This window comes from Penaeus chinensis, chromosome 41, assembly GCF_019202785.1.
Source record: "Penaeus chinensis breed Huanghai No. 1 chromosome 41, ASM1920278v2, whole genome shotgun sequence".
Taxonomy (NCBI): domain Eukaryota; kingdom Metazoa; phylum Arthropoda; class Malacostraca; order Decapoda; family Penaeidae; genus Penaeus; species Penaeus chinensis.
The window spans coordinates 9,180,240-9,202,739 of NC_061859.1; the positions used below are offsets into that span (position 1 = coordinate 9,180,240).

The 22,500-nt window shown below is 47.1% G+C and overlaps 1 protein-coding gene across 5 annotated transcripts in view; it reads right to left on the reverse strand.

Annotated features, from left to right (window-relative positions):
- LOC125047718 (E3 ubiquitin-protein ligase Ubr3-like) overlaps positions 1-22,500 on the reverse strand; it is a 196,989-nt gene that overhangs the window by 51,900 nt on the left and 122,589 nt on the right. The window contains exon 1 of one of the 5 annotated variants that reach the window (XM_047646104.1): positions 17,824-18,180. The exons of 3 other annotated variants lie outside the window; for them this stretch is intronic. In XM_047646104.1, coding sequence (XP_047502060.1) covers positions 17,824-18,028 — 205 coding nt within the window. In that variant the 5' untranslated portion in view covers positions 18,029-18,180. Of the gene's footprint in view, positions 1-16,440; positions 16,487-17,823; positions 18,181-22,500 lie in introns of those variants that run through there. One more of the 5 variants, XM_047646105.1, reaches the window with a different exon arrangement.

Below are 22,500 nucleotides of genomic sequence, written 5' to 3' on the forward strand. Positions count from 1 at the left end.
CTTGTATACTTTGCCCCTTCCCCATGTCCCCTGCCCCTTCCTTGTATACTCTGCCTCTTCCCCATGTCCCCTGTCCCTTCCTTTTATAATATGTCCGTTACCCATGTCCTCTGCCCCTTCCTTGTATACTCTGCCCCTTCCCCATGTCCCCTGCCCCTTCCTTGTATAGTTTGCCCTTTCCCCATGTCCCATGCCCCTTCCTTGTATACTTCCCCCCTTCCCCATGTCCCTTGCCCCTTCCCCATGTTTCCTACCCCTTCCTTATATACTCTGCCCCTTCTCCGTGTGCCCTGTCCCTCCCCTGGCATCCTGTCATTCCCCCATGTTCCCTGCACATTCCCCGTACACCTAGCTCCCTCCCTTCCCTCCTATCCCTTCCCCACTCGTAAACATTTTGAAAACATTTATTATCCTCGTTTATATAATCTTTTCTTATCTCTCCTTCTCCACCTATGTTTCTGTTTCCTGAGGATCTGCAAGTGACATGCAACGCAAGCTGAAACTAAGTTAACATCGGTTAGAACATTTGCAAACGTGTAAAGAAATAATTTGCAACGACAGCGAGGTTCCTTTCAATCACTTAGGCAACTATAGACATCAAAGTCAGTATTTAAACTAATAATATCAAATATAAAATAAATTAAGAAATTGGATTGCGCGTGCACGTGCATGTGTTTGTTTGTGTGCAAGCGTAGAAGGAGGAGGGAGGAGGGAGGAGGGAGGGGGAGGAGGAGGGAGGGGGAGAAGGAGGAAGAGAAGGAAAGACCTGGCACCGCAGAAGGGAGGAGGAGGAGGGAGGAATAGGAAGAGGAAGAGGAAGAGGAGGAGGAAGAAGGATATGAGGAGTAGGAGGGGAAAGAGAGGGAGGGTAGGAGAAGGGAAAGAGGGAGGTTAGGAGGAGGAAGAGAGGGAGGGTAGGAGGAGGAAGAGAGAGAGGGTAGGAAGAGGAAGAGAGGGAGGGGAGGAGGAAGAAGAGAGGGAGGGGAGGAGGAAGAAGAGAGGGAGGGTAGGAGGAGGAAGAGAGGGAGGGTAGGAGGAGGAAGAGAGAGAGGGTAGGAAGAGGAAGAGAGGGAGGGGAGGAGGAAGAAGAGAGGGAGGGTAGGAGGAGGAAGAGAGGGAGGGTAGGAGGAGGAAGAGAGAGAGGGTAGGAAGAGGAAGAGAGGGAGGGGAGGAGGAAGAAGAGAGGGAGGGTAGGAGGAGGAAGAGAGGGAGGGTAGGAGGAGGAAGAGAGGGAGGGTAGGAGGAAGAAGAGAGGGAGGGTAGGAGGAGGAAGAGAGGGAGGGTAGGAGGAGGAAGAGAGAGAGGGTAGGAAGAGGAAGAGAGGGAGGGGAGGAGGAAGAAGAGAGGGAGGGTAGGAGGAGGAAGAGAGGGAGGGTAGGAGGAGGAAGAGAGGGAGGGGAGGAGGAAGAAGAGAGGGAGGGTAGGAGGAGGAAGAGAGGGAGGGTAGGAGGAGGAAGAGAGAGAGGGTAGGAAGAGGAAGAGAGGGAGGGGAGGAGGAAGAAGAGAGGGAGGGTAGGAGGAGGAAGAGAGGGAGGGTAGGAGGAGGAAGAGAGGGAGGGTAGGAGGAGGAAGAGAGAGAGGGTAGGAAGAGGAAGAAGAGAGGGAGGGGAGGAGGAAGAAGAGAGGGAGGGGAGGAGGAGGAAGAGAGGGAGGGTAGGAGGAGGAAGAGAGAGAGGGTAGGAAGAGGAAGAGAGGGAGGGGAGGAGGAAGAAGAGAGGGAGGGGAGGAGGAAGAAGAGAGGGAGGGTAGGAGGAGGAAGAGAGGGAGGGTAGGAGGAGGAAGAGAGAGAGGGTAGGAAGAGGAAGAGAGGGAGGGGAGGAGGAAGAAGAGAGGGAGGGTAGGAGGAGGAAGAGAGGGAGGGTAGGAGGAGGAAGAGAGGGAGGGTAGGAGGAGGAAGAGAGAGAGGGTAGGAAGAGGAAGAGAGGGAGGGGAGGAGGAAGAAGAGAGGGAGGGTAGGAGGAGGAAGAGAGGGAGGGTAGGAGGAGGAAGAGAGGGAGGGTAGGAGGAGGAAGAGAGAGAGGGTAGGAAGAGGAAGAAGAGAGGGAGGGGAGGAGGAAGAAGAGAGGGAGGGGAGGAGGAGGAAGAGAGAGAGGGTAGGAAGAGGAAGAGAGGGAGGGGAGGAGGAAGAAGAGAGGGAGGGGAGGAGGAAGAAGAGAGGGAGGGGAGGAGGAGGAAGAGAGGGAGGGGAGGAGGAGGAAGAGAGGGAGGGGAGGAGGAGGAAGAGAGGGAGAGGAGGAGGAGGGAGGACCTGGCAGCGCAGGGGGCGTCACCTTCGTCACACCGCCCTGTCATCATCGCCATCACTCGGATATAAACAGGTCCCGCGGCCACATGCCGCCGGGCAAGCGATCGGCCAGCGCCGGTGCTCGGGTTGAGGCGGCGCGGCTTCCCTGCAAGCGCCCCCAGTCGCCCGCCAGAGTTACGAGCGCCGCCGCGCCAAATTACGTCCCGACTCGTCCAAACGCTGATGAACGAGCGAATGTTCAGCCAGCGAGAAGTATAATAAAAGTTGGCAAACATTTATTACCATCTTTGATTAGAATGGACGTCCCGAGAAGACATCCACTGCAGAAAATGTCACGGAATCACTAGAAAGAGACGGCGCCCATCAGCCCGACGTGTCATACGACGCCGCGCCACTTCCGCCGGCCCTGAGACGCCGATCGCGACAATAAACTGAAGCAGCAAAGACCCGGGAGGCGCTCCGAGACCCGCCTAACCACCGCCGGACTCCGCCGCTTGAAAGTTATATATGATATTTGCGAGGGGGAACTCCGAGGGCGGACTGCCGAGTCACCGCCATCCACTCTCACGCAGGAAAGGCGGGGCCGAGCGCGGTCTGCTGTCTGCGGAATGGAGGCTTCGTGCAGTCGCCGCGCCTCGCTCATTCCTCCAGCGAACGCCGAATAATAACAGTGTCCCGGTCGGCTTCCCACAGCTCTGTTTCCATCTGTTAGCCTGTCTGTGCCCACCTGTTTGTGTGTGTTTCCCTGTCTCGCACACTAAATCAATGTCTCCCTCCTTCCCTCCCTCGTTCTCTCGTCCTTTCTTGTTATCTCTCTCTGAAGTGTTCTCCCTTTTCTTATTCCCCAATCTCGCTCTTGCCCCTCCTAGCTCCTTCCCTTCCTTCTTTCCTCTTCCCCTCCCTACCTCCAACCTTCCATTCCTCCCCCGTTCTCCTCCTCAGACCAGGCATGCACGCATCCACCAATGCAGACAAAAATGCACAATTAAGTCCCAAGATTCCCCGTGCATTGCCGCACTGACTCTCGCAATATGAAGCAGAAGAACGAGGGGAAAAAAAAGCACGGAGCCATAATAATCAGCAGAGAGCCGGCCTCATCGCCAGTCCTGTCGCGGGAACTCCAAAATGACCGTCTACCTCACGCAAGCAAAAGCGCATGCCGTCCAAACTCCCGAGACATCTACATATCACCCGACGCACCGGCATAACTCCTTGACCACATAATTAGATACTTCCTCTTATTATCGAAACACGGCGAATGATAAGCAAAAAGAAAGATACAAAAAAATCGGCATTCTCCCCCCCCCCCCCCCTAGTTTGGTCCTTCAAGACTTTCCCCGTGTGGTGGTTGCCTGTTGTACACTTCGTCGAATCACTCGTCAAGCAAGAAGCACCGCCCTGGGGTGTGATGGCATGTCCACCTCCTGTGTCACGCAATGAGGGAGATTAAAGGCCGTTCGTACGCTCCCTCTTCCCTGACACCACCTTTCTCTTGCCCCCTCTCTTTCTATCCCTGTCTCTATCTCTCGTTGGTTAGTTATTTCACCAATAGGATGGGAAGATATATATATATATATATATATATATATATATATATATATATATAGAGAGAGAGAGAGAGAGAGAGAGAGAGAGTTAGAGAGAGAGAGAGAAAGAAAGTGATTAATCCAGAAAATTCACAATAATACCTTCACTATGAATATTTCTCTCAATACCCTTCGACCTTGACTATGTCTTCCTCGAGCTCTTATAAATCGGGAAAAATGTTGAGAAAGAAAATGAGGGTAGAACACGGACTTCGAGATGAGAATATGAAACGAAAAGGAAAGAAAATAAAGCAAAGCGATGAGAGGGAAAGGAAAGAAACGAAGAGAGAAGAGTGTACGAACCCGTGTGAAGCAAAAATCGCATCGTTTCTGTCCCGTCGAGCGGAGATACTGCCAGAAGACACTCCCCGTAAGAGGAATCAGCGGGAGGGAGAGAATGACCACCCACCTGACCTACACTCCCCTACAAGGAAAATTGTCCCCAACTTCCGCATGCTTCCAACTGGTCCATAAAGGAGTTACTCAGCCCCGTACTTGGCTAATACTAATAATCTAACCATAACGGAGTTACCCGGTTCTGTCCTTGGCCAGTACCAGGGAAGGTGATCCGGAGCGGGCGTTAACATAAAACGACAGCGAAACAGAGTGAAAGAAAATAATTAGCACACGGTTACTGGGTCTAATAATATATGGCCAAGATGCATTGACCTAATATCATAATATATAAGAACTTTTAAAATAACTATCAAAAGCCATATGCACAGCTATATAGAACATTAGACCAAACTTATATCACGGCAAAGCACCTAATTACCATACACCTCCTTCCCCCCAAAAAAAGTAAACAAATAAATAACTAATTAAACTTTAAGAATAACTATGAAAACGAAACAACCAAATGACTAAAACTTACTACTAATACACCTATACAAAATAATAAACCGAACTCAGCGCACCTACCACCTCCCCCTCCACCCCCCACAAAATAAATCAATAAAACAAGCAAAATCCACACGAAGCAATATCCCAAATTACCCTCCTCTTTTTTTCTCTCTCCAATTTCGAAAGCTGAAAGAAATACTGGCTTCACCTCGCATGACTGAGCCGGGAATCAAAACGTTAAACACCATTCATAAACGCCAATTACCCCCGACGGCCCAGCAAATTTCACGTAGTTCCTCTGGCCGCGAGGGAGACACGTCTTTCTTATGGCCTTTCCTTTTCTTTCGTTATTTGGAAGATGATTAAAATAACCGTCCCCAATTTGATGGCATACGAGAATCGAACTAATCCAACTATATATCACCCCCTAACTATCCGATAACTCAAGACTTGCCAATACCAATATCACAGCAAACAAACAAAACAAGCAAAAACAATCCAACACCCAAAGAACAAACAACAGGGAAATTCTCAAACCGTTTCATCATCGCCGCGCACTGTCTGACAACGCCGGATGTAATTGAATTCACAGTCAGTGACAAATGTGCGGCGGGAGGAAGTGCTGATCTGAGAGCTGCTGAGACGTCACAGCTGCCGCGCTACTCATCAGATAAAAAACAAGGGGGGGGGGGGGACGTGTTGCAGCCGACGGGGGGGGGGGGGGCTCAGTCTAGTTCCTGGCACTCATTCTCATTCATTTATCTAAGGCTGACCTTCATCTAATTCCCCATCCAAGCATGACCTTTATCACAGTCCTCATTAAGTCTGACCTTCATTCAGTGCCTCAGCCAGGTATGACCCAAACCATTTAATTTCTCATCTAAGTGTAACCAATATCAATCCAATCTAACCTTATATCCCTTACCTAATCTTGTTAAAGGTTGGGTTAGGGACATCATCAACAGCTACAACAACAACAACAACAACAACAATGACAACAACAGCAACGACGACAACAACAGCAGCTGCATCGACGATAACAAAGACAAAAACATTAAAGTTCACATGTGTGAGTAACAACCAAATCAAGAGCAGGAGAACTCAAGAAAAGTTAATGGGTGAAGATACTATCTTTACTGTTTCCTTTTATCTACGCTACAGTCGGCCAACTAACAGCAATAATGACAATAAAATGAATACAAAGTACAAACACAAAATACAAAGGTTGGCGTAAAGAAATAGAGAGCTAAAAAGAAAAAAGATATTGAAGGAAAGAAAAAGAGAAAGGTGAGACAGAGCGAGAGGAGAGCAGAGGAGAGAAGAGATGGGGGGGGGGGGGAGAGGAGAGGAGAGAAGAGATGGGGGGGGGGGTGGAGAGAGAGGAGAGAAGAGATGGGGGGGGGGTGGAGAGAGAGGCGAGGAGAGGAGAGGAGAGGAGAGGAGAGGAGAGAGAGGGAGAGAGAGAGAGAGAGAGAGAGAGAGAGAGAGAGAGAGAGAGAGAGAGAGAGAGAGAGAGAGAGAGAGAGAGAGAGTGAGAGAGAGAGAAGGAGAGAGAGAGAGAGAGAGAGAGAGAGAGAGAGAGAGAGAGAGAGAGAGAGAGAGAGAGAGAGAGAGAGAGAGAGAGAGAGTGAGTGAGTGAGTGAGAGAGAGAGAGAGAGAGAGAGAGAGAGAGAGAGAGAGAGAGAGAGAGAGAGAGAGAGAGAGAGAGAGAGAGAGAGAAAGAGAGAGAGAGAGAGAGAGAGAGTGAGTGAGAGAGAGAGAGAGAGAAGAGAAAAAGACGGAAAGTGAGAGCAAGAAAGAAAGTGGGTGATATTCACTTAAATTCTCGAATATCTTGCAGAAATAAAGTCTTTGTGTTTCTTCACCCAGCCGGAACCTTGGCGCAAATTCTCAGCCGTTTGCGTCCGGTTTGCAAACAGACGGAATAAATTCAAGATGGTAAACGCAATAAAATGTCTGCCCCTACCATCCCCATCATCGTTTTTTCCTCTATTTTCTCTCTATTTCCATCTTCCTCCTGTTTTTACTTCCCTCAAGCTCTTCCTCCCACCGAACGTAACAACCGGTTCTGCTTCCTTCTTTTCGACGATAAACTCGTCTCCTTCTCCCCTGCTCCTCCTCCTCCATTCTTTCTCTCTTTCCTTCTTATTCTTCTTATGTTCTTCTTCTTCTTCTTCGCCGTCTTCGTCTCTTCTTCTCACCCTCCCTCCTTATTCTCCTTATTTTTTTTCTCTCTCTCCCTCCCTCCTCCTTTCTTCCTTCTTTTCCCCTTCCTTTCATTGCCCCTTTTTCTTCAGTTCACTATTACTCAATTTTCTTATCATTCTTCTTCTTCTCCTCGTAGTCGTCGTCATCGCTGTCTTCATCTTTCCCATCTTCTTTTCCTCATTTTCTCGACGAATAATAATCTAGAAAGCGATAAAGCCTCGTCATAAAATGAGGACGGGGAGAGGGGAAGGAGGGAACACGGGATGGGAAGGGGGGAGAGGAGGAGAAAGAGTGGGAGGAGGGCAGAGGAGGAAAGGAGGGAACGAAGGAGGGGAATGGGATAGAGAAGGAGAAGGACGGTAGAGAGGGAGAGAAGGGGAAGAAGCGAATGAAGGGATGGGAAGAGGAAGGAGGATAGTATGACAAGGGAGCAGAGGAAGAAGGTGACGGAGGAAGATAAGGCGTAGAAGTGAGAGGAGGGAGAGGAGGGGGGAGAGGAATAAGAGGTATGCGAGGACGGGGAGGAGGGGAGGGCCATGGGAAAGGAAGAGTTGAAGAAGGGGAAAGATGAAGACGGGAAGGAGGGGAGGCCGGATCTCTGAATCTTCTCGAGGGATGCACTTAAATCGTATTTTCCTTCGGCGGAAGTCGCATCAGACTCATCCCGGCGTGACGCTGCGACAGCTGTCTCGGGGAAGGTGCGTCACTTCGCCCTCTGTCACGAGGCGCCTGTCAATACCCACATGCACCCACACACACAGACGCAAACAAACAAATAGCCTAATAACTTATAAGTTCTAATAGTTTGTTAAAATACAATTACATTTTTGTGCCACTCTAATTCACTCATTTCTTTCTCATTCTCTCGTCACGTATTATCACCTTTATCGCTTGAGTTCATCTCTCCTCTTGCTTTTTTTTTTTTTTTTCTTGTGTCTGTTTCTGCTCTTCCCCCCTCCTCCCTCTTCCCTTTTCCTTTTCTACTATCTTCTCTCCTCTCCTCTTTTCTCCTCCCCTCACCTCCATCTTCACCTCCACCTCCACCTCTCCTTGGGTCACGCTAGAAAGGCTGTCTGTCAGGTCACGCTCTTTGCCCGCGGGGAGGAAGCGACTGGGTAAATCACAGAGTACCGATAAAAAGGGAAAGAAAAAATGGTAGCGATTAAAAGAAATGCAAATAAAAAAAAAAATGTAAATAAAAACTACAGTAAAAAGGAACTACAAAAGAATGAACAGTCAAGGGGGGGAGGGGCAGCGGATTCGACACGCTACTGCCATTTTTCCTTTTCTTCCCCTCTCTCTCATTTCTACTTTATTTTATTACCGACCTCCCCAAAATATTCTGCTCTGTAAAACTAAATTATGGTTATATATCTTATTCTCTCTCTCTCTCTCTCTCTCTCTCTCTCTCTCTCTCTCTCTCTCTCTCTCTCTCTCTCTCTCTCTCTCTCTCTCTCTCTCTCTCTCTCTCCCCTTTCCTCTTATTGCCGATATCCCTTAAGTATCCTCCACTCAAATGAAACCCCGATTCTTCATCTCATATTTTCTCGAAAGTCACACTGGCATAATGTGACGCCGCAACAGCTGTGACGATGAGCTTAAGCGTTCCAATGCACCGCCAAGTGTGACACGGCATGTGGAAGCAGTAAGCAGCGTGACGAATAAAAAGGAAGGCCGGGGGGGGGGGGGGGGGGGAGAGGACAGAGAGGGGGGAGGAAGGGGGCTAGAGAAGAAGAAGGTAGGAGGAGGAGAGGAAAGGGTTTTAGAGAGAGAAAGAAAGAAAGAAAGAAAGAAAGAAAAAAAAGAAAGAAAGAAAAGAAAAAGAAAGAGAGAGAAAGAGAGAGAAAGAGAGAGAGAAAGAGAGAGAGAGAGAGAGAGAGAGAGAGAGAGAGAGAGAGAGAGAGAGAGATGAGAGAGAGAGAGAGAGAGAGAGAGAGAGAGAGACGAGAGAGAGAGAGAGAGAGAGAGAGAGAGAGAGAGGGGGGGGGGAGAAAGAGAGAAAGAGAGAGAGAAAGAGAGAGAGAGAGAGAGAGAGAGAGAGAGAGAGAGAGAGAGAGAGAGAGAGAGAGAGAGAGAGAGAGAGAGAGAGAGAGAGAGAGAGAGAGAGAGAGAGAGAGAGAGAGGAGGGGAGTGATTGAGACAGACAAGACCAAGAAAGACAGAGAGAGAAGAGAAGATCCCATGCAGCTCGCAGAACAGCAAACGACTGCCTCCAAAGAGCCTCGTGCGGGAAGAACGCGTGAAGAAACTAATCGCCGGCTGCCATCTCGAAAGGACCGCGTGGCACTCCCCCCCACCAGCGAGCGGAGGGCCGTCGCTAATCCCACTACCGGACAGGTAAGAGAGATATAGGGAGATAAGGGAGGTGAGAGAAGGGTATAAGGGATGGGGAGGTAAGAGTGAAGTAAGAGAGATAAAGAAAGAAAAGGGAGGTAAGGTAGATAAGGGAGGCAAGAGAAAGGTGAGAGGCAAGGAACGGGTAAGAGATAAGGTAGGTAAGGATGATAACGGAGGAAAAAAAAAGGATAGAGAAGATAGCAGATATAAGAGAGGCGTAATACAGACAAAGAAGGTAAGATAAATGCAAAGAAAAACGAAGCCAAAGATCGGTAAGAGCTAGATAAGGGAGTCAAGAGAGAGGTAAGCGAGACAGGAGAGCCTCGGGGCGCCGGCGGAGAGGGCGATCCGACGGCACTAAATCCCCCGCGAGAGGCTTCATCACATCCCTCTCTTCCCCCGCCAATCAAGATGGCCGTCGCCGTTGGCCCGCTTCACAGGCGCGCCACTGCACTTCCCGGGGCTCGGGGTTTCGCCGCCTCACCTCGCCGCCGTCGCTATCGCCATTCAGCATCAGCACCGAGTCATCGCAGGTCAGCGCCGGAGAAAGCAACGAATACGAGGAAACCAATGACAAAAAAGGGAAAAATGTAAAAACTAAAAACAAAAAACAACTAGAGCCACAACTGACCGTCCAATACAGGTATGCTTGATAATGGGTCTTCATAACAAAGCAACATTGTCTTGAATGCTAAGACAATGCATCTATGCTAATGCAATGCATGGTGCAACTTTATTTGATATCAAAGTGATTAAGGAATGCACGTAACCAGATATACAAACAGGCACATATATGCAATCACATTTATTCAGTCCTTTACTCACTCACACGAAGATAGATAGACAGACACGCACGCACGCGCACACACACGCACATAGATACAAACACACACACACACACACACACACACACACACACACACACACACACACACACACGCATACATACATACACACACACACACACAAACGTACACGCACACGCACACACACACACACGCACACACACACTCACACACACACACACACACACACACACACACACACACACACACACACACACACACACACACACACACACACACACACACACACACACACACAGAACGCATGACTCATCGGCCGGCGTCTTTTTGTCTGGCAAAATCACCCGTGTAAGGAGGAGGAATTTAGAGCACTCGGGAGACGGGGAGCGAGGCGGAGAGAGACTACTCTTGACAATAACAAATGCGGATTATTTTGGTGTAATTGTCACTTGTCAAAAATACACAGGAAGGAGATTTCGTGCTGGATTTGACGGGACTGGAGTGTAGGCGACGCTAAGGATGGAGGAAGGAGGTGAAGTGGGATGGGGAGAAGAGGGGGGGAGGAAGGGAGAGAGAGGAAGGGAGGGAGAAGAGGGGAGGGAGGAAGAGGGAGGAGAAGAGGGGAGGGGAGGGGAGGGGAGGGGGGAGGGAAATAGGGAGAGAGGGAGGTGGAGAAGAGGGGAGGGGTGGAGGGAAGGAGGGAGAGAGGGAGGTGGAGAAGAGGGAAGGGAGGGGGGAGGGGAGGGAAGGAGGGAGAGAGAAGGGGAAAAGAGGGGAGGGAGGGGGAGGAGAAGAGAGCAGGGAGGGGGGAGGAGAAGGGGGGATGGGGAGGAGAAGAGGGGAGGGAGGGGGAGGAGAAGAGGGGAGGGAGGGGGGAGAAGAGGAAGGGAGGGAGGGGGGAGAAGAGGAGGGGAGGAAGGGACGGAAGGAGGGAGAGAGGGAGGGGAGAGGAGAAGAGGGGAAGGAGGGAGGGAAGAAGGCAGAGAGGGAGGGTGTTAGGAGACGAGGGTAGAGAAGGAAGGGGGAGGAGAAGAGGGTAGCGAGAGGGGGGAGGGAGGAGAAGAGAGAAGAGAGAAGGGAGGGCGAGAGATGTGGGAAGGGGAGTAAAGGGGGGGATGGAGCGAGTCCGGTAAAATCTTCACTCGTACTGTTCTTTCTCCAGTTATAAAATCCCCAGACAAGTCATTCGGACAATTGCGTGGCCGGCCCTGCTGAATCGCCTCGCTGACCACGGGCCTGATTTAGGGCCTCCGATAACTAGCCCTTCGCAGCCGTGACGTCATTGGGTCACAATGGAGCGTGTCTTGCAGCTGGCATAACTATCCGGGGCTGTGGGCTATAAAACACATGCACATGCTCACGTTAATGCATGCACTCACGATATATACGTATGTATGCATTCTCTCTCTCTCTCTCTCTCTCTCTCTCTCTCTCTCTCTCTCTCTCTCTCTCTCTCTCTCTCTCTCTCTCTCTCTCTCTCTCTCTCTCTCTCTCGATGCCAAACCATCAAACACATAAACAAACATACATGCACATTAGTACATGAATGCACATATATGCACATATAAATCTTATGATAAGTCAATAAAAATAAATACAAATACAATTAATAAAATCAACATGAACAATAATAAAAATAACAACAGCAGCAACAATAACAAAACAATAAAAACGAAAAATAAAAAAATAAAACTAATCAAATAATAATAATAATAATAATAATACAATTTACAGTTAAATTAATAATAATAATAATAATAATAATAATAATAATGAAATAGCAACAAACCAAAAAATAAAATCAAAGATACGGAGCCACACAGAACACCCATACGGCAACACTCTTCCTCCCCCCTCCCCCTCCCCTCTCCTCCCCCATGATCACTGGACAGGAGGTAATGATACGGTCCGTCCCTGGAAGAAATGAGGAATTGCTATGCTCCTAATGCATGCCTGCTGTCACCATCCTTCAGGGACTCGCCCACAGAGTGGACCCTGGAATGCAGAGTTTGAGGGCGGGGTGAGGGAGGGTGGATGGGGAGGGGGGGGTGGATGGAGAGGGGGTAGATGGGGAGGGGGGTAGATGGGGAGGGAGGGTAGGTAGAGAGGCAGAGGTAGAGAAGGGAAGAAAGGAGGGAGAAAGAATAGAGTGAAGTAGGGTGCAGAGAAGGCGAAGAGAGAGAGAGAAGAAAAATACTGAGAAGTGAACGGACGGAATGTAAAAACTGGGCAGGAAATGAAGGATGGACTTCGTTGCAATCGCAATTGCAAAAGCATTTTCAGTTACCTCGGTTCTTTCCTCCCTTTCCATCTCCATCATCCACTTACTCCGTTATCACTCCTTCCCTTCCCCCGCCTTTCAACTTTATATTTTTCCTTCTCTCCTCTCTCTTTTTATCTCCCTTCTTCCCCGACTCGCCATTTACCTCTCTTCTTCTTCCTCTCTTCTCTTTCTCCCCCTTCTCCTCCTCTCTTTGTTTCTTCTTCTTCCTCTTTCTCTTTGTCTTTCATTCTTCACAATTCCCCTCCCATTCCCATTTCATTGGTTCCACTTCCAGTTCCTCCTCCTTCCTTTCCACCTCCACCTATACCTCCACTTCCTTCTCCACCTCCACCTCCTCCACCCGCGCTCTCGTAAGGCACGCCGCCAATTACCGTTCCATCGTCGAGATAAATCTGGTTGTAAATGCGCCTCGCGGGGGACCACAGAACCAGCTCGGACGAACGCGTTTTCAAAGCTGATTCAATCGACTGTGTTCGTGTGTGTGTGTGTGTGTGTGTGTGTGTGTGTGTGTGTGTGTGTGTGTGTGTGTGTGTGTGTGTGTGTGTGTGTGTCTGTGTGTGTGTGTGTGTGTGTGTGTGTGTGTGTGTGTGTGTCTATATATACACACACACACACACACACACACACACACATATATATATATATATATATATATATATATATATATATATATTATACAATATATGCAATACATAATGAATAAAATAAAAGAATGCATACAAGGAAAAAATAGAAATAACCATTTCCTTAAATCTTTGCCAAATATCCCAAGGCATTATTGTAAGAACTATTTCCTGTGATCTTCCAACACACTAGGAGATTTACCTACGCCGGAACCTCCCAAAAGCAGTACTCATAACGGCACTGAAACCGATCTTCTTTTCTGCTGCTGCTGAGGGTCCTCCTGCTGCTTCTGCTTCTGCTTCTGCTTCTGCTTCTGCTTCTGCTTCTGCTTCTGCTTCTGCTTCTGCTTCTGCTTCTGCTTCTGCTTCTGCTTCTGCTTCTGCTTCTGCTTCTGCTTCTGCTTTTGCTTTTGCTTTTGCTTTTGCTTTTGCTTTTGCTTTTGCTTTTGCTTTTGCTTTTGCTTTTGCTTTTGCTTTTGCTTTTGCTTTTGCTTCTGCTTCTTCTTCTTCTTCTTCTTCTTCTTCTTCTTCTTCTTCTTCTTCTTCTTCTTCTTACTTCCTCCTCCTGCTCTTTCTCACTTCCTCCTCCTCCTGCTCTTTCTCACTTCCTCCTCCTCCCCCTCCTCCTTCTCACTTCTTCTTTTTCTCTCCCCCTTCTTCTCCTTCTCCTTCTTCTCTCCCCCTTCTTCTCCTTCTCCTTCTTCTCTCCCCCTTCTTCTCCTTCTCCTTCTTCTCTCCCCCTTCTTCTCCTTCTCCTTCTTCTCTCCCCCTTCTTCTCCTTCTCCTTCTTCTCTCCCCCTTCTTCTCCATCTCCTTCTTCTCCTTCTCCTTCTTCTCTCCCCCTTCTTCTCTCCCCCTTCTTCTCCTTCTCTCCCCTTCTTCTCCTCCTCCTCTTCTTCCCATCTTCTTGGCGCGATCTCGAGAATGTCTCCGACCTTGCTTAATCCTAATCACCAACTTCCTCCCGCCTTTCTTGCCCGCAACGACCTCGTGCTTAAGTTGGATCGACAGTTTCTGCGCCTCGAACCAAGTTCAGGTTTCAGGGAAGAGGGGGGGGGGGGGGTGGAGAGAGGAAGAAACGGTTGGGAATAGGGAAGGGTAAAGATAGTGAGGGAGAGAAAGAATGATAAAGAGAATGAGAAAGAAAGAGAGAGAGAAAGGAGAGGAGAGAAAGAGAGAGAGAGAGAGAGAGAGAGAGAGAGAGAGAGAGAGAGAGAGAGAGAGAGAGAGAGAGAGAGAGAGAGAGAGAGAGAGAGAGAGAGAGAGAGAGCTGAAAATGGCATAACGACACGAATGGAGTACCATGAAAAATATTTCGATTGTGTATACCCGTGTCCTATAACAACATCCCAGATCCTAGAGAAATTAGAAGAGATTGTCCAAATCCTGGCCAGCCCTTCCCTAGCCTCCGTGGTTAGCCTAGTTGCAAGATGAAAATACTATCCCCCTTTCTTCAAGCGAGGCGAAAATGCACTTGAGAAGTTGGCGTCTGAATGATATCGTTGTAATTTCTAATTAAATCCCTCAACCAAAATAAGGAATTAGCATCACCAAATTGTCAACTTGTTACATACAAACGCGTGTAGGGCACATTTATTATCTCATTATTTTCCCAGTTTACAACAATGAAATCAGTGACTCGCTTGATACACGAACTTTCAAACAATCCAGTGAGAAAGATTAGGTAAAAGAACTTTGCAATTGCATTTATATGCGCTAACTCAATTAAACATTCCCTCTCTCTACAACATTGGGGAGTTTGCTAATAACACCATTACATTCTCAAGACATCGCAATCTTTTGCCGGATTTCCGTCACTCCTGGAAACTCCTCCCCGAAGATGTTAATGTTAAAATCAGAGACAAAGTATAATGTAAAAAAAAATAATTACACGCGTATGCTAGTTGTACCTTACTGCATTAGACACTTAAGTAACAATGTTGTAAAGTGGGAATTATACAGTACTTATGCAATAACCATTTTACGAACCTTTATCATCATCATCGTTATTTTAATTACCATTATAAAAGATGGACAAAAAACACTGACTACCACCCAGACAAAAGGCGGGGGGAAAATATTCGTTAAGAATAAGCAAATACTCCAGCGGCTTCCTCCACAGACGCTATAACATCAACAATTTGTCTACAATGGAATGTTGTCGCTGATCAAGCAAATGGCAACCATGCCTGTCCATGAAATTTACTTATAACCATAACCAGAGAGCACTCGGAGCACACAAACCTCTGCCGTTACTTTGAATTCAACTTCATCTATCTAGGACAGTGGTTCGCAACCTATTTACACTTGTGATCCCTCGCCATCAGCTGTTCCATTTATATATTTTTCTTACTACATATCTTTAGCCTAAGAGATCCTTTTTTTCAGTAATCTATGCAAGCTTTATCTACCTAATGATATTTTCTTAAGAAATGGTTTCATGCTTACTATGAACACTGTAAATAGGCCTAACCTCCCCCCCCCCCCCCCAAGGTATCGCGTCAGCCCCCGCCCCCCACCGCCTGCTAAACCTCAGCGTCCCTGAACAACTTATTCTAACTTTAAAAAGTCTTCCTTAAAATATCTTCTCCGGCTCTTAATAAACCCAAACATTCATAATAATATACCCTTATCAACCTTAAAATTTCCCCGAAATCTACCACCACTCTTAATCCACTTAACCTACCATTTTTAACCTTTTAAATCTATAATCCAAAACGTCTACCCACGGTCACCACCAAAATACAATTACCTGATCTCCGGGCCAATGGCAACCCAGCCCTACAGTTCCATCACAATCCGTCAGTAACAATTCTAAATGTGTATGATAAAACGATTAATCATGAAACTAATGGATAAATAAAATCAATAAATGCACAATAAAAATAAATAAATGAGGGCTACATCATTCCTCTCAATTTTCTCTATTTCTTTTTTTTCTTTTGATTCGACTAACCGACACGCACATTGGAACAGAGAACGACATACATGCATAAATGGACGGTTGATATTTTGCTCGGATGTTTTACAACTGAATGAATCAGAGAACACGTTCACCTCCCTCTCTCTCTCTCTCTCTCTCTCTCTCTCTCTCTCTCTCTCTCTCTCTCTCTCTCTCTCTCTCTCTCTCTCTCTCTCTCTCTCTCTCTCTCTCTCTCTCTCTCTCAGAAAAAAGAACGTCTACCTTTTCCGTCAGCACAGGAAGTCCTAGTAAATGGCACGGCAACTTAGCATACCTGTGGAAGAGAAAAATCATTTAGTTTGATAAAATGACCACTTAAAAAAAAAAAATCAATGGCATATAACATAAATGAGGATACTTTTTTATTTAACAACAGAAATATGTATATATATTCAAACAAATATAAAAGAATAACGCCAAACAAAATACAAGAAGGCATTTGTGCCAGCGACGATTACAAATGACGCTAAAAAAAAAAAAAAAAAAAAAAAAAAAAGAAATCGCGAGTACAAGCATTGATTAAAAATACACTTGAAAGTAACAAACCAGACAACGTGGCATAACGCTCCGACAACATAACGCAACACTCAGACACTACAGCGCCGTGCAGAACGAAATCCAACAGAGCACTGACATCAAAACATAACATTCTGACATCGCAGCACAATACTTGAACCGACACCCGTGGCGGGAGTGCCAACTTTATCGACAACTATGAACGGATAATGGAAGGACATGAGGGAGAGAGAGGGTTGAGGTTGTTGGTGTAAGGGGGGGGGGGGGCGTGTGTGTGTGTGTGTGTGTGTGTGTGTGTGTGTGTGTGTGTGTGTGTGTGTGTGTGTGTGTGTGTGTGTGTGTGTGTGTGTGTGTGTGTGTGTGTGTGTGTGTGCGCGTGAGTGAGTGAATGCATGAGTGAGTGAATGCATGAGTGTGTGAGTGCATGAGTGTGTATGAGTTTCTGAGTGTATGAGTGCATGAGGGCATGTATGAGAGTATGAGAGAGTATATGACTTCATTAAAGAGAGTGAGAGTAAGTAAGAGTACATGAGTATCTAAGCGAGTGCATGGGTAAGTATACGTGTGCATGATTGTGTGTGGGTATACGAGTATATGTGCACGAGTGAGCGTGTGTTGATGTGTGAGTGCGTGTGTGCGCGTGCGGGAGGGATGGGCTGAGGTTGTGAATCATGCAGCTATGCATGTTACAGGAAGTGTTTTAAGCCAATGCACTGCACTCTTGAGATACTTCCTTCCATGGAGGTAAGAATGGCGAGGGGAGGAAAGGGAGAACGGCGGAAGTGGAATAGGAATAGGAGTAGGTGGAGAAAAAAAAAAAAAAGTGAGACATAAAAAATAGTAAGTTAAGAGTTGTACACATAATACAACCTCCCTGTCAATCAATGTCCACTGCCACATAGGAGGGGTGGTAATAAATAAATAGACAGAGAAAGACTGAAAGTGATAAACTCAAACGTCTCCTAACGAATTCAGTAATAAAACCCTGAAGCAATATCTCAGACGTAATTTATGCCTCCCTTCCCTCGCCAAAGAACCCCCCAGGTCCTCCCAGCTCCTCGATCGACCATTTACCCAGGCGGCCGCGAGACCACCTGTGCCGTAGGAATCCATCCATCCATCTATCCAGCTGGTAGTCATATACATATCTTCCCATCCTCCCCTATCCCTTACCCACCACGTACCCATCCATCCATCCATCCATACCTATTCCCTTTTCCCGTTCGCCAGTCCATCCACCCACGAACCTTCCTCGTCTACGCATCCAATCCTTCCACCAAAACATGTCAACAATTACCCCCTCCCCTTCCACCCCCACCCACCCTCATCCACCTTACACCCCCCTCAACCCCAACCCCCCAACCCTTAGCCCCACCCAACCCCCTGCGGCCTGCACACAGCCTGCACTCTGACCTGCGATGGCGTTCCAGGATCCGGCTACAACACGCCAAGACGCTTGTGGTGTAGCCCATTGTTTCTCCGCACACCCACGCACGCAGACGGGGAAAAAAAAAATAACAATAATAATAAAAAAGGAAGAAAATAAAATAAACACGTACATGGGAACTGGAGACAATGTAAGGAGAATTAATACGCCTATATTAGTATTCTCATTCATATCTTTATCAATATTGATCTATCTCACACATTCGTACACATATAGAGAGAGATCCAAGTCACTTGGACCATGAGGAAGTGGCAGAAAAAAGAAAGATGAAGAAAGAGGAGGAATATGAGGACAATGATGAAGAACAGGAAGAGGAGGAATATGAGGAAAAGGATGAAGAACAGGAAGAGGAGGAATATGAGAAAAAGGATGAAGAACAGAGAGGTGGAATATGAGAAAAAGGATGAAGAACAGAGATGTGGAATAGGAGAAATAGGACGACAAAAATGTTGAAGAATTGGGAAAAAGGGAATAAGAAGGCAGAAAGAGAAGCATTGGAACCGGATAATAAAGAGGAAAAAAGGGAAGAGAGCGAGGCAAAGGAGGAAGAGGAGGATCGTGGGAAAACAGAACCGTCTCTACCGCTTTCCATGTCTTCTATTCTATTCCCTCGTGCATTTGTCACTTCTTTTGATTTACTAGTTTCTTTTTTTTCATCCGCATATGCCTTTCCAGTTTCTTTCTAATCATGTTTCTTGCTTTCTCCAATTTTCCATCCATATAAGCCTCTCTCTGATTTTATCTTGATGTTTCACTTCTTCCCTCTTTTAGCACTGCTTCTTCATTTTCCTCCTCTGCCTGTGCTGCGGCCATCACGCCTCGGCATCGCTCGTTTCTCCTTTGTCTTTCGTGACGCTGCGTTACTTCGACTAATGTAAGAAAAACACATCATGTAAAATGGAAAAAAAAACACGACAAATAATAACAACAATAATAATAATAAATAATCTTATTATTACTAAGATTACTATTCATTATCAATGATGATGATTGTGATGATGATAATCATATTTTAATCATTATCATTATTATTATTATTATGAGAAGGCAAAAACAAAAAACAAAAAACGAATTGAGAGAGAGAAAGAGAGAGAGAGAGAGAGAGAGAGAGAGAGAGAGAGAGAGAGAGAGAGAGAGAGAGAGAGAGAGAGAGAGAGAGAGAGAGAGAGAGAGAGAGAGAGAGAGAGAGAGAAAGTCACGAAGCAAGATTCAGTGGAGATAAAACACTAGGAAACCAAGGGGGATTTGCCTGACGCGCCACGACCGGCATAATCACAGCCCGCCATTTTCCCCTGCGAAGGAGAGGGATTGGGAGAATGGGAGGAGAAAATATAGGGAGCAAAGAAGTGAATAGGGAGATAAGAGATGAGAAAAAAATAATTTGAGAAGAAAATTTGGAAGGAGGGAGGGAGGGGGAGTGCGAGAGGAAGAGAGAAGTGACCTGCGATATCCATCATCATTTCCCCCTCCTCCTTATATCCCCCTTCTCTTCCTCTTCCATCGCCGCCTCCTTCTCCCTCTCTTCCTCTTCCATTGCCTCTCCTATCCCATCTTTCCACCTTGCTTTTCCATTGCCTCCTTCACTTCCTCTTCCACTGCCTCCTCCAACTCTTCTTTCACCGCTGCCTCCTCCATCTATCATTCCTCTTCCTCCTCAAATTGCCTCTCTTTCTCCATCTTTTCCTCCCATTCTTCCATCCCCGCCATCCTTACTCTTCCACAGCCTTTACTTTCTCTTTCTCTTTCTCTTTCTCCTTCTCCTTCCCCTCTTCCTCTTCAATTGTCCCTCTTTCTCCATCTTATCCCCCTGCTCTTACATCCCCGCTTTAATGCCTTCTTCTTCCGTGGCCTTCTTTCTCCCTTTCTCCTCCTCCTCCACGACCAACACGATTACACCCCCCCCCCCCCCCTTTGGTCGTATCCACTCCTACCGATCTCGTAAATTATACAATGGAAGCGAGCCAGACTTCTCGGAATGCAAGAAATAAACAAGAAATTCGACCCTCGCTGCAAGTCTCCGTGCGTTCAAATACACCGCCAATTAAAATCATGTATAAAGCGAGAATTCTTACGTACAATTCTCTTCACGTCAAACAACAACCATAAAAAATCTTAATGCAGGCATAGGGTAACAGCATCTCCCGGGCGATGCAAAATTCATTAACATGATATACATGTCAAACTGACAATCCAGTTTTCTTCACTTCACATAATTCAGCCTCTGAGACGAGCACTCGCCAGGAGGTCGTCCCTCCGACGGCCGAGACAGGGCGACATGTGCAACCAAGCGCGCGCGCGCCCAACGTCTTCCTTGAATCTGTACCATCAGTCCTGAACTGCTTGTACCGCAAAAACAATTAATCTCACCTGTAAATGATCAGCATAATTTCTCGTAAGGTTTATGATGGTGGTAATGAACACCAATGTCAGTATCATCATCACTATCATCAATCTCGTACCGATACCATTAAGAAACAAGTTCACGAGCCCCTGTTTCCTCCCACGGCCAGATCGAGACGAAAGTTTCCTCCGTGCGGTCCACATGGAGCAGAACATGCTCTAGCCAGTTTGTGGCTTGGCGTAGATTCAATATTCACATTATTCAGTCTCCATTTTCTTTACAAACTACAGACTGTAAATACGAAAAAAATACATTTACTCATTCAACTATTATTTGCAATGCTGAATACAAAACAGCAACGACGCAAAAGCTACACTTCAACACATCCTGAGGTAAATCGGTCAATGCCCAGCCTTCCAATCGCCTCGCTATCCAAGTGCCTACAAATGCCACCAAAACAACCTTCGTGCTACCCTCCCCCCCCCCCCCCCCCCAAGTCTATGGCCCCACGCCCCCCAAAGCGCAGCGATGTCCGAGCGCCATCAGGCAGAGACAGATATAAATCATCGCGCCAGGGCGTCCCGGACATCAAGGGTCGCTGGCGATGCGCATGCAGATCCCTCCGCACTCCTCCCCAGCGGTGATGTGACAGTTCCTAAGCCTGCCAGCCGGGGATAATTTGCAGCTGGCAAAAACAAGCCGGGGCATCGGGGAGCCGGCATACCTTTAGGGAGGGAGGGGAGATGACAGTCCTTCCCCGTCTCTCCTTCTCCCCCTGTCCTTCGTCGACGTCCCACGAGGTATGTCGCCACGTGCAAGCGCCAGGGGCTACCGCCTCACAAGTCTCCGTGAAAGAGGATCTTGCATTCCGTTCATCTAACTAAAAGTAGGTATGCTCATTCGTGTGAGTGCATGCAAGCAATTAAGCGAGAATGCGCCCATGCGTGTAGGTATGCTAAAACATGTTTGTATAGCTCTTTGCGGATCCATTTAATTGCACATAATGATACCCCAACCGAAATATTCATGCAGCTCTCAGCCCCTCCCAACAAAAGCCAAAAAGCTATGCATGACCAGTTCGGGACAACTCCGAGAACTCATTGCATCTTGTATCCTTCATCCAGCATAAAGTAAATGTCAATGGATGACATTCGGCAAACAGTGCTGGCCAAAGACAGCGAACATTTGAAATCAGATGTGCATTATTACATACATAATCACTGCGTGCGTGTCTGTGGTGGTGAAGGGGCCTGCATGCTTGCGGGTTCGTGCGTGGGTGTGGGTGTCTGTACGTAATGTGCAGATTCTGCTTGCGTGCGTGTGCGCGTAAGCAGTAATTCAGAAAACGAAAACAATTATAAAAATAAACAATCAATTCAAGACTCGGCTATATAAACCAAATGATGATCATAACATTTCTTCAGTCCAAAAAAACGAGTAGGGAATAGAAAAAAAGCGAAAACAAGAGCACAAAAAGCAACCAACTAAATACATCAGGGAGAGCAAAAGAAGGCCTAAATAGCAAGACTAGGCCTCCTCACGAATTCTGCCAGTCAGCGGCCGTCGTCACCATCTGTTGCGTCAACACACTGGAACCAGCAACCGCTCTGAACAGACACCTGTCACCTTTGCCTCAGATGGAGCTCTAGTCCACAACCACACGCGACTCCATACCAACCTCCACTTCACTTCGTCCACGCACCCACTTGTATCCCGCTTTAAGAACTTAGAAAAAAAAAAAAAAAAGGCAGGTAAATTTCCAGAGTTTGGAGCACTCTCTTGCATTGCGATACAAACAGAAGGAAGGGATGAAATAAAAGCAACTAGTGTCGAGAGAACACAGAATCACCTGGTTATTGACGAAGGAGAGAGTTACAAAGTATGAGGGAGAGGGGAAGAGGGAGAGGGATAGAGAGTGTGAGAGAGAGAAGAGTGAGAGAGAGAGAGAGAGAGAAGAGTGAGAGAGAGAGAGAGAAGAGTGAGAAAGAAATGAGAGACGAGTGAGAGAGAAATGAGAGACGAGTGAGGAAGAGAGAAACTTGAGAAGAGAAGAGGAGAGGGAGAAATGAAATGAATGAAGAGAGAGGGAGATAGGAGCAGGGGTGCGAGGAGGGAGAGAGCGACTCTACCTCCACGTCAATGTCCTCACACAGTTTATAGGCCTCTTACGACTTAAAAGGCTCGTTGGACAAGTGCCAGTCGCACTTTAATAACCATTAGCCGCAACTGGTTCCATCTACTGCAGAGTTGCCAAAAGAGAAAGAACAACACAAAACCAAACAAAAAAGAAAACCAAACACTA